At 41.5% G+C, this 13,709-nt stretch overlaps 1 protein-coding gene across 2 annotated transcripts; it reads right to left on the bottom strand.

The window, feature by feature from the left end:
- Positions 1–1,130: 1,130 nt before the first annotated feature.
- Positions 1,131–11,730, bottom strand: gucy2f (guanylate cyclase 2F, retinal). Of its 2 annotated transcripts, XM_084950672.1 has the most exons (19): positions 9,619–11,730; positions 8,386–8,687; positions 7,733–8,087; positions 7,547–7,631; positions 6,944–7,040; positions 6,680–6,805; positions 6,361–6,441; positions 5,715–5,891; positions 5,421–5,577; positions 5,186–5,335; positions 4,234–4,382; positions 3,963–4,126; positions 3,660–3,852; positions 3,373–3,547; positions 2,351–2,449; positions 2,174–2,268; positions 2,013–2,098; positions 1,671–1,766; positions 1,243–1,317 (listed from the first exon to the last, which is right to left on the bottom strand). In XM_084950672.1, exons 1-18 carry the CDS (start codon positions 10,358–10,360, stop codon positions 1,694–1,696), a joined length of 3,306 nt encoding a protein of 1,101 aa, XP_084806798.1. In that variant the 5' UTR covers positions 10,361–11,730; the 3' UTR covers positions 1,243–1,317; positions 1,671–1,693. The 2 variants fall into 2 exon arrangements, with proteins under 2 accessions (XP_084806797.1, XP_084806798.1); XM_084950671.1 differs by lacking the exon at positions 1,671–1,766 and having other exon boundaries at positions 1,131–1,317; positions 9,619–11,729.
- Between the last annotated feature and the right edge of the window lie 1,979 nt (positions 11,731–13,709).

A 13,709-nucleotide genomic window follows, 5' to 3' on the forward strand; every position in this document is an offset into this window, starting at 1 on the left:
AATAATAATTAAATAATAATAACAGTTTGGTTGGAATTTTGGTTGATGTGAATAAAAACATAATGTTTTCTCTACATTTTTGATTTTTTTCCCCGTAAAGCCTGATGAATATACAGTCGACACACATACAAAAACGCCTTATGTATTAAACGTGATACAAATTAAAGCTCGTATATGCAAACTGATATTCAATGTCTTCTATTAATTCGTCAGAAGGTTGAATAATCTCTCCAGTTTTATTTATTGATGTTTTTCATTATTCAGGCTTTACAGGTTTAAAATGTCTGAGATCATTGAGAATTTTTCACTGGGTCTGTTATTGATTTTTGTATCTTATTTGTATCGTCTTACTGAGCACCTCATCAGAAACAGAACATTAAGGTGGATTCATTTAACTAGAGTTTTGAGTGCTGACAATAGATACTAAAATGACACCGAGCACATTAGAAACAGTGACATGTTTCACTAAAGGAAGTGGCCATTTTCCTTCTCATGACAGAAATAAAAATGAGTCATACTTTTCCTTATTTATACTTGTTAAATATTTCAAGAAAAAAAACTGTAGGCATGGGCTTAAATGTACTTTGTCATGTGCTTCAAGACAGTAAAAAAAAAACTGATCGACCCCTTCCTTTTTTTCCTCTCATCTTGTTGTTTTCATACAGTAGCAGCTTTTGCCTCAAACTTTGGATGGCTAACCAGTTTTAGAATTCAGCCACAGCTAAGTAACAGTCTCGACAACTATATTATGAGCTTTATAACAAACTAAAAACAGATAAAATCACCAGAAAAAAAAGATAACATTTCATTTTGAAATAGGCGTTTGGGGCACTCAAATTTTCCAGCAAGTGAGCTTCTGATTGCCCTGTAATAGGTGACCACGCAGTGGCCGGTGAGTGCAGAGAGGAGTGAGCGAGTGCATCCATCATGAAGGAGTGGTGCACCTTCCCCGTGATTCTGGCAGCAGGTACGTAGGCAGGTAACTCTCATTACATTAGCACCGTTGTGTTTTGCTGCGCTGGCTGCAGGCAGATTAGCTGGTCGATGGACAATCCTCTTAAAGAAGTCTGCCTTAAGCCACAGTGAGAAGCTGGGTGGTGCTCTCTGTCCTCTGCGCGCCCCTCCCAGCTCTTTGTCTCTATTTGGATGGATGCTTACTCCTCCTGATGCTTTCTCCTCTCCTTTCCTCTCCTCTAGTTTTGCTTGCTCCACTTTTCTCCTTCTCTTCCTTGCCTTCACAACTTTTTGTCCACCTGCCTGTTGGCTTTGCGGAAATGAGTCTTGATCTCCTCTGTCACCATCTCTTGCCAGTTGTCCCTAGTTGACACAGAGTAAGGTGTTAAAATCATGGCTGTAATTTGTGCAGTTGTCAATTTTAGGGAGTGATCTAGGATCCACAAAAACACAACGAGAGCTGCTACAAACACAGTAAATTAAAAAACAACAACAACAAAAAACCACCAGCCAGCCACAATGAAAACGAATGCACTAAACAAAGAGGGCTTTCCCCAATCTGCTTAAGAAGATACGACAAGATCAAAAGATTAATGTGGCACTGCCAGACCACAAGCAATTTGTGAGATCCAGAAATCTATAAGGGAAATTTATGCGCACAATCTCATCATGGTAGCACTTTACAGCACAACACCAGCTGGCATGCAGATCTATACCTCCTGTGTATGGACTAAGAAGGTCAAGCCTTTTTCTCTGCTTTCTTTTTCCTGTATGCAGCTATCTCCTCAGGGTTCAGCCCGTGATTGTCTTGCCTGAAGCAACATGTGGATAGTTGCAGTTTGCATGAGTGGCAGGACACAAGTTACATGTGTGCATCACACTAATGAAAAGCAACATTTCTGAAAATATATCTGAAAAAAAAAAGATGTTTACAAGTGACTCATGAATCTGACTTCAATGGCAAATTGTGACAATCGCACACATTTCATTATTTCCCTTTAAATTCAGCTGTTGTGACGGTGCAGTGAGCGAATGAAAAGCGAGACTCGGTCTCTTACCCTGGTTTAATCTCTGGTGGTTTTGGCAAAGGCTTTGTAAAGTTGGTTTTCCCCACAAGCCAGTATGTCTCCTCAATACCTTTACCCTGCAACAAAAAGAACAACTCAGAGCTGTGCAGTCGGTCTTTTAGTAAATAAGTAAGTCCTTCCCAAAGTGTTACCTTTAGCTCTGTCTTTCCTCGGACTTCTATTTTATAACCATCGTTAAGAGAGCGGAGGATCTTCACTGTGCTCATATTTACATGGATTCTGTAAGCTGAGGATAGGATAAAGCGCATATAAAGACAATATACAGACAACAGAGTCAACCTAAACGATGCAGCAAAGATCGCACGTACGCAGGCCAGTGGATTCCATACGAGAGGCAGTGTTCACGGTGTCTCCAAAAAGGCAATACCGAGGCATAGTCAGACCCACCACGCCTGCAACGCAGGGCCCTGCAAAATACACAACAGAAGTCCAATCATTCCATTCACTCATGGAAAAATGTCCGTTACTAGTGGTGTTTTAATTTAAAGGTGAAACCCATGGTTTCAATTAGGAAAGTTTTAGTATCTGAGGAGTTTTACATCCCTCACTTGGAGAGAAGCATTAAGAGTCCCACCTCATAACAGAGCATGCATCAATAACAACAAATACGAGAGAGATTAAACATGAAATTGAGCGGCTGAGCCAGAGGTGGGTTGCAGTGGAGTGGACTGCAGATGTGCAGCAACTGTGGGCAAACTAAAGTAGCTTAAACCATGCACTATAATGCCTGAGTTATGTTTTAGCAGCAAATAACTTAATAACATACCCGGAAATGCCTCTTAACCCTGCGGGGTAACTTTAACCTGATGCACACCTCCAAGGAAATGCAACTACTAATCAGGCTGATGCAGCCCGCAGCACCTCTGATTGGTGTGGAAGGTTACAGCGTAGGGTTAGGAGGGGTTATGTTGTAAGCTATGACGTGGATTTCCTGCTAAAGGGTAATTCAAGCATACAATGAGATATCAGCTGATGTGGGCTGGCATGGCAATGAGCTGTGACTGCCTGTGTCTACCTGAACTAATGCTTGTCCATTGACTCTGCATCAAGCCCAAAGCACTGCAAAGTCCACTGCCAAGACTGCAACTCTTATACTTACTACACAGTATATTTACCTGTGTCATAGTCTTGTTATGTTTTTTTAATTGTTGTGTTATTTTGTACGATGCACCACATTAGCCAACATATACTGTTTCTAAATGAATAAATACGATCAGACTACTATGTGGATTCCTGTTCTAAAATCTCTTTCAGCGACGCACATTCATCTTTGGATTCTACCTGATAAGCTTGTCAGGCTGATAATGACTCCAAAGACTGCCACGCCCACCTGAGTGGATTCCTATTCGTATCCTGACGGGCACGTCCGGCATGTGTCGCATATGGAAGGTTCCCACTGAACTGAGGATGTTCAAAGACATGTTGGCGATCTCAGCAGCGTGCTTGTTGCCATTTTTCTTAGGCAGGCCTGATGCTACCATGTAAGCATCACCGATGGTCTCCACCTGGACAAATCAAGAAGTTTATTCAGTGAAAGGGCAAATCAAGTGGAAGTCAAAGGTTTCAGACCAGTAACCTCTGAAACTGGGTGTTTATCAGGCGATATTATTCCCTGACCTTATAGACATCATGGTTTGAGAGCACAGCATCGAATAGTGAGTAGAGGTCATTCAGGAGGTCGACCACCTCAATGGGATCACTGAGCGAGGAGATGGTGGTGAAACCCACAATGTCGCTGAAGTAGATTGTCACCTGATCAAAGAACTCTGGCTCCACTGTGGCACCAGTTTTCAGGGCCTCTGCCACAGAACTGGACAGAAATAGAAAAAAAAAAAAGGACGAACGAGATGATCATGGAGTAGGGGTACATTTATTTTCCAAACTTCATGCTGGCAGGATTGTGTGAGAGTGTTGACTGACGGTGGAAGCATTTCAGACAGCAGCTTCTCTGTTCTCTGCTTTTCCACCTCCAGCTCCTCTGTTCTCTCTCTGATGAGATCCTCGAGGTTGGAGCTGTACTGCTCCAGCATCCTCAGCATGGAGTCGATGATATTGGTCTTCTTACCCTTGTTGATTAGCTTGAACTATTGGAAAAAGTACGGCGTCATGTTAAACAAATATGTATAGAGCTCTTTAAATAGTTTAGATGAAGTAAAGAAATGAGGCCACGAGGTCGTCTGCAAAAACAAACCCGGTCAAAGATCTCATCAAAGGTCGGTCTGCGGTCAGGCTGTTCGCTCCAGCACTGCTTCATCAGCTGGATGCATTCAAGCGGAGCCTGGTCTGGAGCCACAGTAGGACGGCACATGGGAGGAGGTTTTTTCACCTTACGGATAATCTCTGGAGAACACAGGATGAATAAAGTTATTACAGGTGCCTAAAGCCAAACTAAAAACTAAAGCTGTTTGTAAAACAAACATTTTAATTAAGTGAAATAAAAATAATGCAACTAAATAAAACCTTAAATAAAAATTTTAAAATAATTGAAACAGTTTTGTGAACTTTGAAAACTAACTTAAGTAAAAATATAGAGGTAATATAATTTTACTGTTTGCTAGTTTGATAAAATTGTATGTACATTTCCCTGATAAACCTTTGAGGGATTGTTAATTGAGACTTTGGGGGTCAACGACACTGTGAATCAAATGTACGGTGGCCCTGAGAGGCCAAAAGGACTGCAACTATTTGTGTTTTGTTTTTTCCTATTTCCGTTGTGTTTTGTGTGCTTTTGCAGCGTTTTTCTTATTGCTGGTGTTTTCTTAAGTTGCAGTCTGTTTGGCCTCTCAGGGGGACCGTACAAATGCTTTCAAAAACTTCTGTGGATTTTCCGAAATCTAGCGTCTGACACATGCCCTCCATACAATAATAATTAAAAAACAGATCTAACACTAAAACTAATGAACATTAAACTAAAACAAGAAAGAAATCAAACGGGAGACTAACTGACACTAAGCAGAATTAAAAACAAATGACAGAATACAAAACTATTATTACTTTTATCTCTATACCGACACTCTGTTAACTGACTTTGAAGTGGAAAGACAGCTTTTGGTGGCAGCCAAACCAAAATCAGATATCTCCATCTTCTCCTTACTAAATAAGTAAATAACTCATTTTTTGAGTATTCTGTGATGAATACACACCTTCGGGTGGCAGTCCCAGCATACAGTACGGTGGCCCTCTCACCACCACCTCTTGAAGAATGATAGAAAAACCGTACACGTCTCCCTTAAATGTCCCTTTGCGAGAATTTGCAAGGTCGCGTAGAAACTCTGGTGCTGTCCAAAACAGATCTAAGTACAACAAAGGAAACATTTAGATTCTGGCATTGTTTCAATAAAGTATATTGAGTGTAAAACACAGCACAGCAAACAGTACCTTCAGGTGGGGGCTCTTCTAAAGGAGCTTTCTGAGACTCCAGCAGCTCATTGAAGCCATAATCAGTAATCTTGAGGACAAAACGGCCGTCTACCACACAGTTTCGGGATTTTAGCCTGCCGTGGGGGAAGTCCCTGTGGTGAAGATATTTTATACCCTAGAAAGATTCAGATGCAAATAACACTTTGATTCAATCATAAAGAAACAACTAAAAACACTTAATAAAACTCTTGCTGTTTTCTTCCCTTCAAAAAATGGCAAGCGGTTCTTTTCTAAAAGACTTTTTTTTATCACCTTGATGAGATCGAGCATGAGGGAGGACTTGAACATCCAGTCTAGTTTAACGTCCTCGTTCCTCAGCAGGTCCTGCAGACTGCCCCTCGAGCAGTGCTCCGTCACCATCGCAAACATGGAGCAGTCCAGAAAGAAGCCCAGGAACGGATTTACGTTCTCGTTTCTCAGGTCCTTCATCTGAGAAAAGTAGCTGCAGTTTGTTAAGATGACCAAAAAATCATACACATTTTTCAGTCTTAATATTTGCAGGAATTACACATTCAGTTTTTTTTTCTCATTCATCATTGGGTCACACAGGAGAGCACATGTCACCTAAATATTGTGTTGAAATGACACATGACAATAACACTGTATAGTTTATATTTGTATTTGTACCATTTGATAACACAGTATTATATATATATATAGTGGTGTCAGAGCACATTTCATCTCTCTGTGTATCCATACTGGGCTGAGACAACAATAGAGTTCACTCTGACTTTGACGTGCAGTCCTCTGACTCTAACCCTAACTTGCTCTCAGATCACTCTCTTCCACAAATTGTCATAAAAATCTGTAAAAATCTGAAGACACAGTAAGCAGAACATGTCTCCTGAGGCATATTAATATGCATTTACGTGACATTAAGTTGGACATGCTGCTCTACCTTCATGAAAATCCTAGAGGTGCTTTGTTTTACTTCCTTGAAGTGGCCCTCTTCGAATTTCTTCAGCCAAACCCAGTCGCCCTAAATGCAAAAGCATGATATTATTATTATATGAAATTAAACTTTTGCATTGATAGAGTCATAAAGGGTTCTTATTTAGTCAACCTCCTTCCACTGAAATGTGTTAATTTTGTATATAAAGCATCTTGAGTCACTGGCCCAGACATTATGTTACACAAGGATCTCCCTTACCTTCCTCACTTACTCACCAGCTTATGTTAAGAAGCTTTAGTGAATATTTGATGTAAACTCAGCTTACCTCGTACACAGCTACATTAGTGGTCTCATGAGTTTCTGTTTGCATGCTATTCACAGAGTGTGAGGGGTCTGCAGATTTCTCCTCCAGAGCGCTCCTGGACTCGCTCAGATCTTCTAAAGTGATTTTCTGCATGACATCAAACACCATTTAAAGATTTATTAGAAATGAGAGCCATGCTGTGCTCGGCAGACATTAAATGTGACAATGTGGAAAACGCACAGATGATGGAACGGTGTGCTTTAGTCTAATTTAGTGATGACTTACCTTTTTGCTAAGCTGAGGGTTGATAAAAGTGAGATCCTCTAAGGTCAGGAGGATCCGGTTGGGACCTCTGACCAGCTGGATCTGATGAAGTCTCCTCCTGCCAAAGTGATTTTACAATAGGTAAACAGCACACATACAACAAATTCCCTGAATCTCAGAAACGATACGGGGGAAGTAGTGATGTCTCCCTCAAATGTCTACATCTGGAAAAACGCTTTTTTTCTTCTGTTTTGCTACAAATTTATATTCCCTGCTGTCATGATTTAATAAGTAAAAATAATAGTGGCTTGAACAAACCCAAATTTTCACCATTTTATCTAAAAAAGGAGAATGCTTATAGTTCTTCGAGTAGATTCTTCTGGTGTGTCTGACTGTCTTTAATCCAGAGATGAGCTCTAAGTTAAAAGTACATTTCTAATTCTCAAGCTTTTATACTTGAGACATGTCTTCTCAAGCAAAGAGGCATAATATGTGATTCTGGAGCTGATATTAGTTATTGCCCACATCATACCACATGGTATAGATCACACTACTTCAAATCTCTGAATATAGGCTTGGAAGCGGGAGGCATCGTTGAAAAAAAAAAAGACGTTGTGTATTTACCTGATATAGAGAATTACTGTGAGCCCCACAACAGCCAGGGAGAAGATGACTGCTAACGCTATTATGATGTAGGTGACCTCCACACCTAAGGACCATAGTGGTATGCATTAGACTGATGGATAAATGACAAAATGTAGACTTGGGTAAACTCGCACCTCTTTACACAAACACACCAGAGCCTCATACCTCCTGTGCAGATGATGCCTTGGTCAAACCAGCAGCTGGAGTCAGAGGGAGGAGGGGACCCTCCGGGGAAATTTATGGACCTCCCCGCAAAACGGAGTGCCCCTGATGTTAGGTCCACTACATAGGTCTGGTACAGCTTGCTGCCCCTGTTGTCAGAGTCCAGGATGATGTAGTTGGTCTTAACACTCCCAGAGGTGTCCACTTTGACCTCCTGGTTGAAGCCATTAAAAGTGATGTTCCGCTTGAAATAGGCCAAGTTCGACCCTGACAGCCGCATGCCTGCTTTCCTGACATTTTGGATGGACTTGGCCAGCAGGTAGATGCTGTTATAGATGGTCCCAAACAGCGGATGAACCTGCAGGTTCAAGCGAAGGCTTAGCAAGGTTGTAACAGAAAACATGACGGGCTTCCTATTTCAGTCATTTACAGCTGCTAAAAGGGATATTTTATCATTAATATAGAAAATCATATATTATTATTAAAAGCATGTCATTATGTTTTTCTATAATATGCGTGTGGAGACAGCAGGAAACATTATAACTGTCTAATGACTCAGCCTTTGCACCAATATATGTCATGATATGCAACAATGTGTGATGGAATAACAAACAAAGAGGAAATTGTGAGTGAAATCAGTTGAATTGGCTTCCTACCTGCTCTGGCTCCATGGGCAGCGTCACTTCTTTGCTCCTCTTGGCCGCAGCAAACGCCTCGTTGAAGGACAGCGGCTCCGAGGCCACTGTGATAGTGAGCACGGCGTCGTAGGCCTCTCTCAGGTTGCTGCTGTTTTGCAGAGGGAGGTAGGAGACGTTCATGTAGGGCACGCTGTAGAGCAGAGCGTCGTAGGGCACAAACACATACTTCCCTGAAGTCAGACCCATCTTGCGTGCTGTGAGGAGGAAAGTAGCCTGCTGCTGACCTCCAACCAAGACTGAGTGCATGCACATAACGATGACTGAAATGAAGAGCAAAGACACAAAGCATTACAAATTCCTTATGAATATATGTGGTGCACTAACAGGACTATTATGAACAAATGCTGTGTTGGGGAAAAGCACCTTATTTTTATTGAATGGAGAGAGTGTGAAATATCTTAACTGCAGTAAACGTGCCAGAAATTTAAGAGGAAATGTCTGAAACCTTTGCAGCTTCTTATTGTCAAAATAAAAGTCTTAAAAAAAAAGCAGACTAATTAAATTGGTGCCACTCTTTAAGCACAAGGTCAAACCTGAGTTATCTAAATGGCGTCCGGCTCAGGTGTTGGAGAACAGCTGAGGTGTGGCAGTACTCTGGTTGGGTGATCTATTGGTTTGGCATTTGCCATTCTGCAAGTTGCTTTAATGTCAAATGATGTTTGCTCCCAGTGTTTTGTAACAAAAGTTGGTCAAAGCAGGGGTCGTTTGATTGTTAGGGGTTTCTCTTTGTTATTGTAGGGACTTTGCCTTACAATATAAAGTGCCTCGAGGTGTCTGCAGTGGCCACTGATTTAATAATAAAATTGAACTGAAAAATAAATAAATAAATAAATCAGTGGCCACTGTTATTTTGAGACCTCATTTGACTAAACTGAGCACACGAAATGTCCTTTTCTTAGAAAATCTCCCCTTTGGGCAAGAATATTGGCAGTAAGCGACAGATAACAGATAGAGGTCCATTACCAGAGAAAGAGAAGGGTATGCTACTTATTTACACTGCTGTGTTTTACTGATGATTTTATGTAACAAATATAAATGCATGGCCAAAATATCAGAGCCTTTGCGCGTTAGAACCATTCCACAATTTCACAACTTTAACACAGCACAGATTGTACCGTGGGTGCTTTTCTCCTGTCCCTCCACAGACTGCATATAATCACCTATGGGGCACTGTTTTTCTCACACACTCACCCCTGACACCTCCTGCATCCTGGATCTTCCTCATCGTGCTCTCCACCTCCGTCTCATTCACGCCCATAGATCCGACGAGTCTAACGGGAAGCCCCTTGCTCCTGAGAGCAGAAGCAACCCTCACAGCCGTGTCTATCCAGATGTCCTCATTGGATGACACTACCAGGACGCTGGCCCACCTGAAGTGTTTCAACACTACGAACAACACGTCGGTGGGAAACGGCACTGTCCTGGTAAAAGTTGGGTATGCCGTGGTGCTCTCCAGCTCGTAGGCGACACAACCATATGAGAAGAGAGCCTTGTCCCAGTTCCTGGCGAGCAGAGACGCTGCGACACAGTATCCGGGGTTGGTGGGGCCAACGAGTCCGTCTGCTATGCCCTCGTAGTAAATATATGCCGTGAGCGCTTTCGAGGTTTCGCACGGCTCTTGGACGATGATGAAGTCCATTTTCAGGCCCAGATCTAGAGCGGCGTCCCCGTTTATCCTGCTCACGGCGAGCCTGGCCGCCGCAGCAGGCAGGGCCTTGTAAAAAACAGGGTCGCAGTTCCAGGGCCCCAGGACCCCCACTTTGAATATCAAACAGCGGACGCAGCAAGGGAACGTCAGCACTCCCAGCAGGACCCATAACAGAAAGTTGTAAAAGGGCAGAGCCGGTAAGGTGTGTCTGTTTTTAATTACGGGCACACACGAATGGCTGGACTCCCACAGCGGCCATCTGAAATTTGGAGCAATATGTTGCATTGTCCTCCCACGGTGACCAAGATAGTGAAGCCTTGCGTTCACTATCAGTTATCAGTCACACCTCTGACACCTGCAAACCGGGGTACAGACACAAGTCTCCATTTTGCCCAGTATTATTTGAACGTTCACAGATGTTTAAGCACAACTGAAGCACTCACCACATGTCTGTAACAGCATCAGGACAGGGTCCGATGAGACAATCTTACAGATACCCACTCGGATCTGCGTTCTTTCTTTTCTTTTTTCTTTGTTTCTGTCTTCACACACACTCGCCAACTAACCATCCCCGAAACCTTTACCTGTTCGCCCCGGTGTCGCTCTGATGAAGACACAGGCCGGTCATCGTGTGGGGATTACGGGCTGAAAGTGTCACGAAAAGCGCCTAGATGGGGGTGTGGAGACAACTTTAGCACCCTGGAGAGCTACTTACGTCCTGCAGTCAGCGTCTCTGAAGGCTCCTGCGCGTTTCCACAAACAGCTCTGTTCACAGGCAACATGTCTCTTAAAAAAGGACGCAAACCCACTCGTGTCTTTTTTTTTCTTTAGCGTGTAAATGTGAAAAGAAAATTAGATGTATTCCAGATCGAAGGTTTTTTTTTTTTAAATCCTGCACTCCTCCTTTCGATAAAAAAATAAAAGTAAAGCGCAATTTCCCTCCCCCAAACACTACACCTCTTTGGTTTTGTAATAATTTAAAGGGGAAATGATTTAGTATGTTAGTATAGGAGGTCAGTATCAGCTACAGGCCCAATCAATCAAATCCCTCCAAAGTGACCCGGGAACAGTGTTACTCACTAATCCATTTTCAGTGAGGCACAATATAAGAGGATTGACAGCAGGCCTTAGCGCACTCTGAAAGCCTTGCTGTGGTCCAGGTTAGGCCTTTTTGCTAGAAGTGTAATAACAAATTAATTTTTCCTCATTCTTCGTATAAAAGAGAAAAAGAAGGTCCTCCGTGTGCACACAGAGACAAACATTTAGCAAGCAAACGGGTCATTATCAAGACAACTCAGCCAAGGTGCACCGAGGCAAGTGAACAGCGCTTTAATTGGCCTAATGTGCGCACAGTGCAGCTTGGATTAAATGAATTTGAACTCTGGCGAAGTGGGAGTAATTAGAGTTAACAAGGGCTTTCCCTGCAGGTCTCACGAATTCTGCCTGCGTCAGTCTTTTTTCGGTCTTCTATCACTGGTGAAGCAGCCTGAGCCTGGCAGAAGCAGCTGGTTGTCACCACATCCACACACGAAATATGGAGAGGGTGGATGAATGAATACAAACAAACAAACAAACCAACGGTGGTGGTACATAAAACATCATCACATGACTTTTCATGAACAGCCCGGAATGGGGAAAACCAAAACGAAACTGTGTGAAATGATGGTTTCACACATTTATTAAAGACAGATTGAGTGCCATATATATAAATATATATATATATATATATATATATATATGTGAATTGTGCACACACATACATAGAGCTGCAAAGTTGAGTCCACCTTTGTTGACCCATATCCCACATAAGCTGAAGAGCCTCTTAAACGTAACACCTTGACAACGCTGTCCTCCATCCAGGAATAGAGAGTAGAAATGATGACACAGCGCAAAGTCCGTCCAGTGAACAGCGAGCACAGGTCTGCTTCTGAGTGCAGCTCTGTGGGGACACAGTGAAGCATCTGCAAGACAATAAACTGACAACCAAGTCAAAATACATAAATACACACGTAAATAAATATCAGCACAGTCAGACGATACGTCTCCTCACGAAAGATTCTCACAATATGCAGTGTGTGCAGAGAAAAACGGAAATGCAGTGTGGGCACGAAGGAGAAGGATGAATAAACATGTCCTTGGGCCGATAAAATAGAATAATGAGGAGACAAGTAATGGAGACACCAGGGAGTAGAGTATTTTCAAAGGCCTTGGACTTTTTGCGTCGTCCAAGGCACAGAAACTCCCACTAACAAGCCAAACACTGCCTTGAATGCTGCTTATGCTAAAGAAGTTGTTAGGAGCTCTGTTCTGTCATGCCAAAGTCTTCATTTAGCAAGGTAAAGTACAATTCTCTTTTTAAGGGAGCCAAGTTATATTTAAGTGACGGGGTCAGCAAAAACTGCAGCTGTTATTTTCTGTGATAAAAGTGAGAAAAATGAATAAATAAAATAATAGTGTTTTTTTTTTTTTTTTAAATGAGCTCTGGTGCCATCTAGTGGACAAGTCCTTCACTGCTTGTTCATATTTCCCCCCTTGAAGTCAAAAGACTTTCTGGCTAATATAACTTAATATAATTAACGCTCAGTAAAGAAGATCATTGTTTCCCTCACAGTTAAACCCGTCTTAAAGGGAAAACCACGGACATTTGAAACACAGGCTGGTTTATAACACTTAACACTAAAAGGCAAAATCAAGCCCGAGCATTGCACTCCCTCTGCAGATGCTCAGTTAGGTGCATATGCAGTACACATTTATTAAACCACCTATTCAAAAAAATAAATAAATAAAATAAAAATCAGGAAAACTCAAATATTTTAGTTCTTTATGATGATGAGGATGATGATTATTATTACTTTAGCCAAAGCACAACACTGAACCACTTAAACTACTGTCTTTGTTCACGAATTCAAGTAAATATGTATTATAAGTAATATAAAAATAATACTAATGTGGCTTACTATTTTTTCTTTTCCCTTTTTTTTGTAACTCAGTGAATTTGACAATAAGTATATGATTTCAATCAAAGAGCTTGTGTATACTGGTGAATTAACTATTAACCAAACCTCACACTCGGTGGTGCTCTAATGAATTTATTAAGCACTTTAAAGCTGTCAGAATAACTTAACAGTAAATGGATTTTTAAAAATCTCCTTTCTTTACTTTATTTAAAAATGTGTCATATGTAACTTTTTTCTCAGATGTCTTTACTGGACACTGCTAAAATTGGATTGATTTGAACTTCTAACAGGTATAACTGGAATAGACTAACAGAAGAAATGAGCAAGATCTCTAACTTTTGCTAACGCCTTGTTACAACTGCCTCTGAGTCCTTGTACTTTTATTAATATTTTTTGAAAAACCTAAATGGTTGGCCTTTGCAGCACGTTGCTCTGAATAAACCTAACTGGGCGTTTGTTCTTTTCAAACATCTGAGCAGCGATGTTGGTTTTACCCTTCTGGTTTATTCCTCTGCAAACATTATTCAGGAGGTTTAATCTCCACCTGCTTAATCATTTGCCTACCCTATAATCTATTATTTGAACTTTGCCACGTGAATAAAGGTTTTTCTTGTTACCTTAAAAAAATCCCAATAGCATGAATGATAAGTAATGTTTTTCAGTTTCAGATACTGTAA

Source organism: Perissodus microlepis, chromosome 14 (genome assembly GCF_051167445.1).
Source record: "Perissodus microlepis isolate ML-2025 ecotype Zambia chromosome 14, ASM5116744v1, whole genome shotgun sequence".
In the NCBI taxonomy this organism is placed as follows: Eukaryota; Metazoa; Chordata; class Actinopteri; order Cichliformes; family Cichlidae; genus Perissodus; species Perissodus microlepis.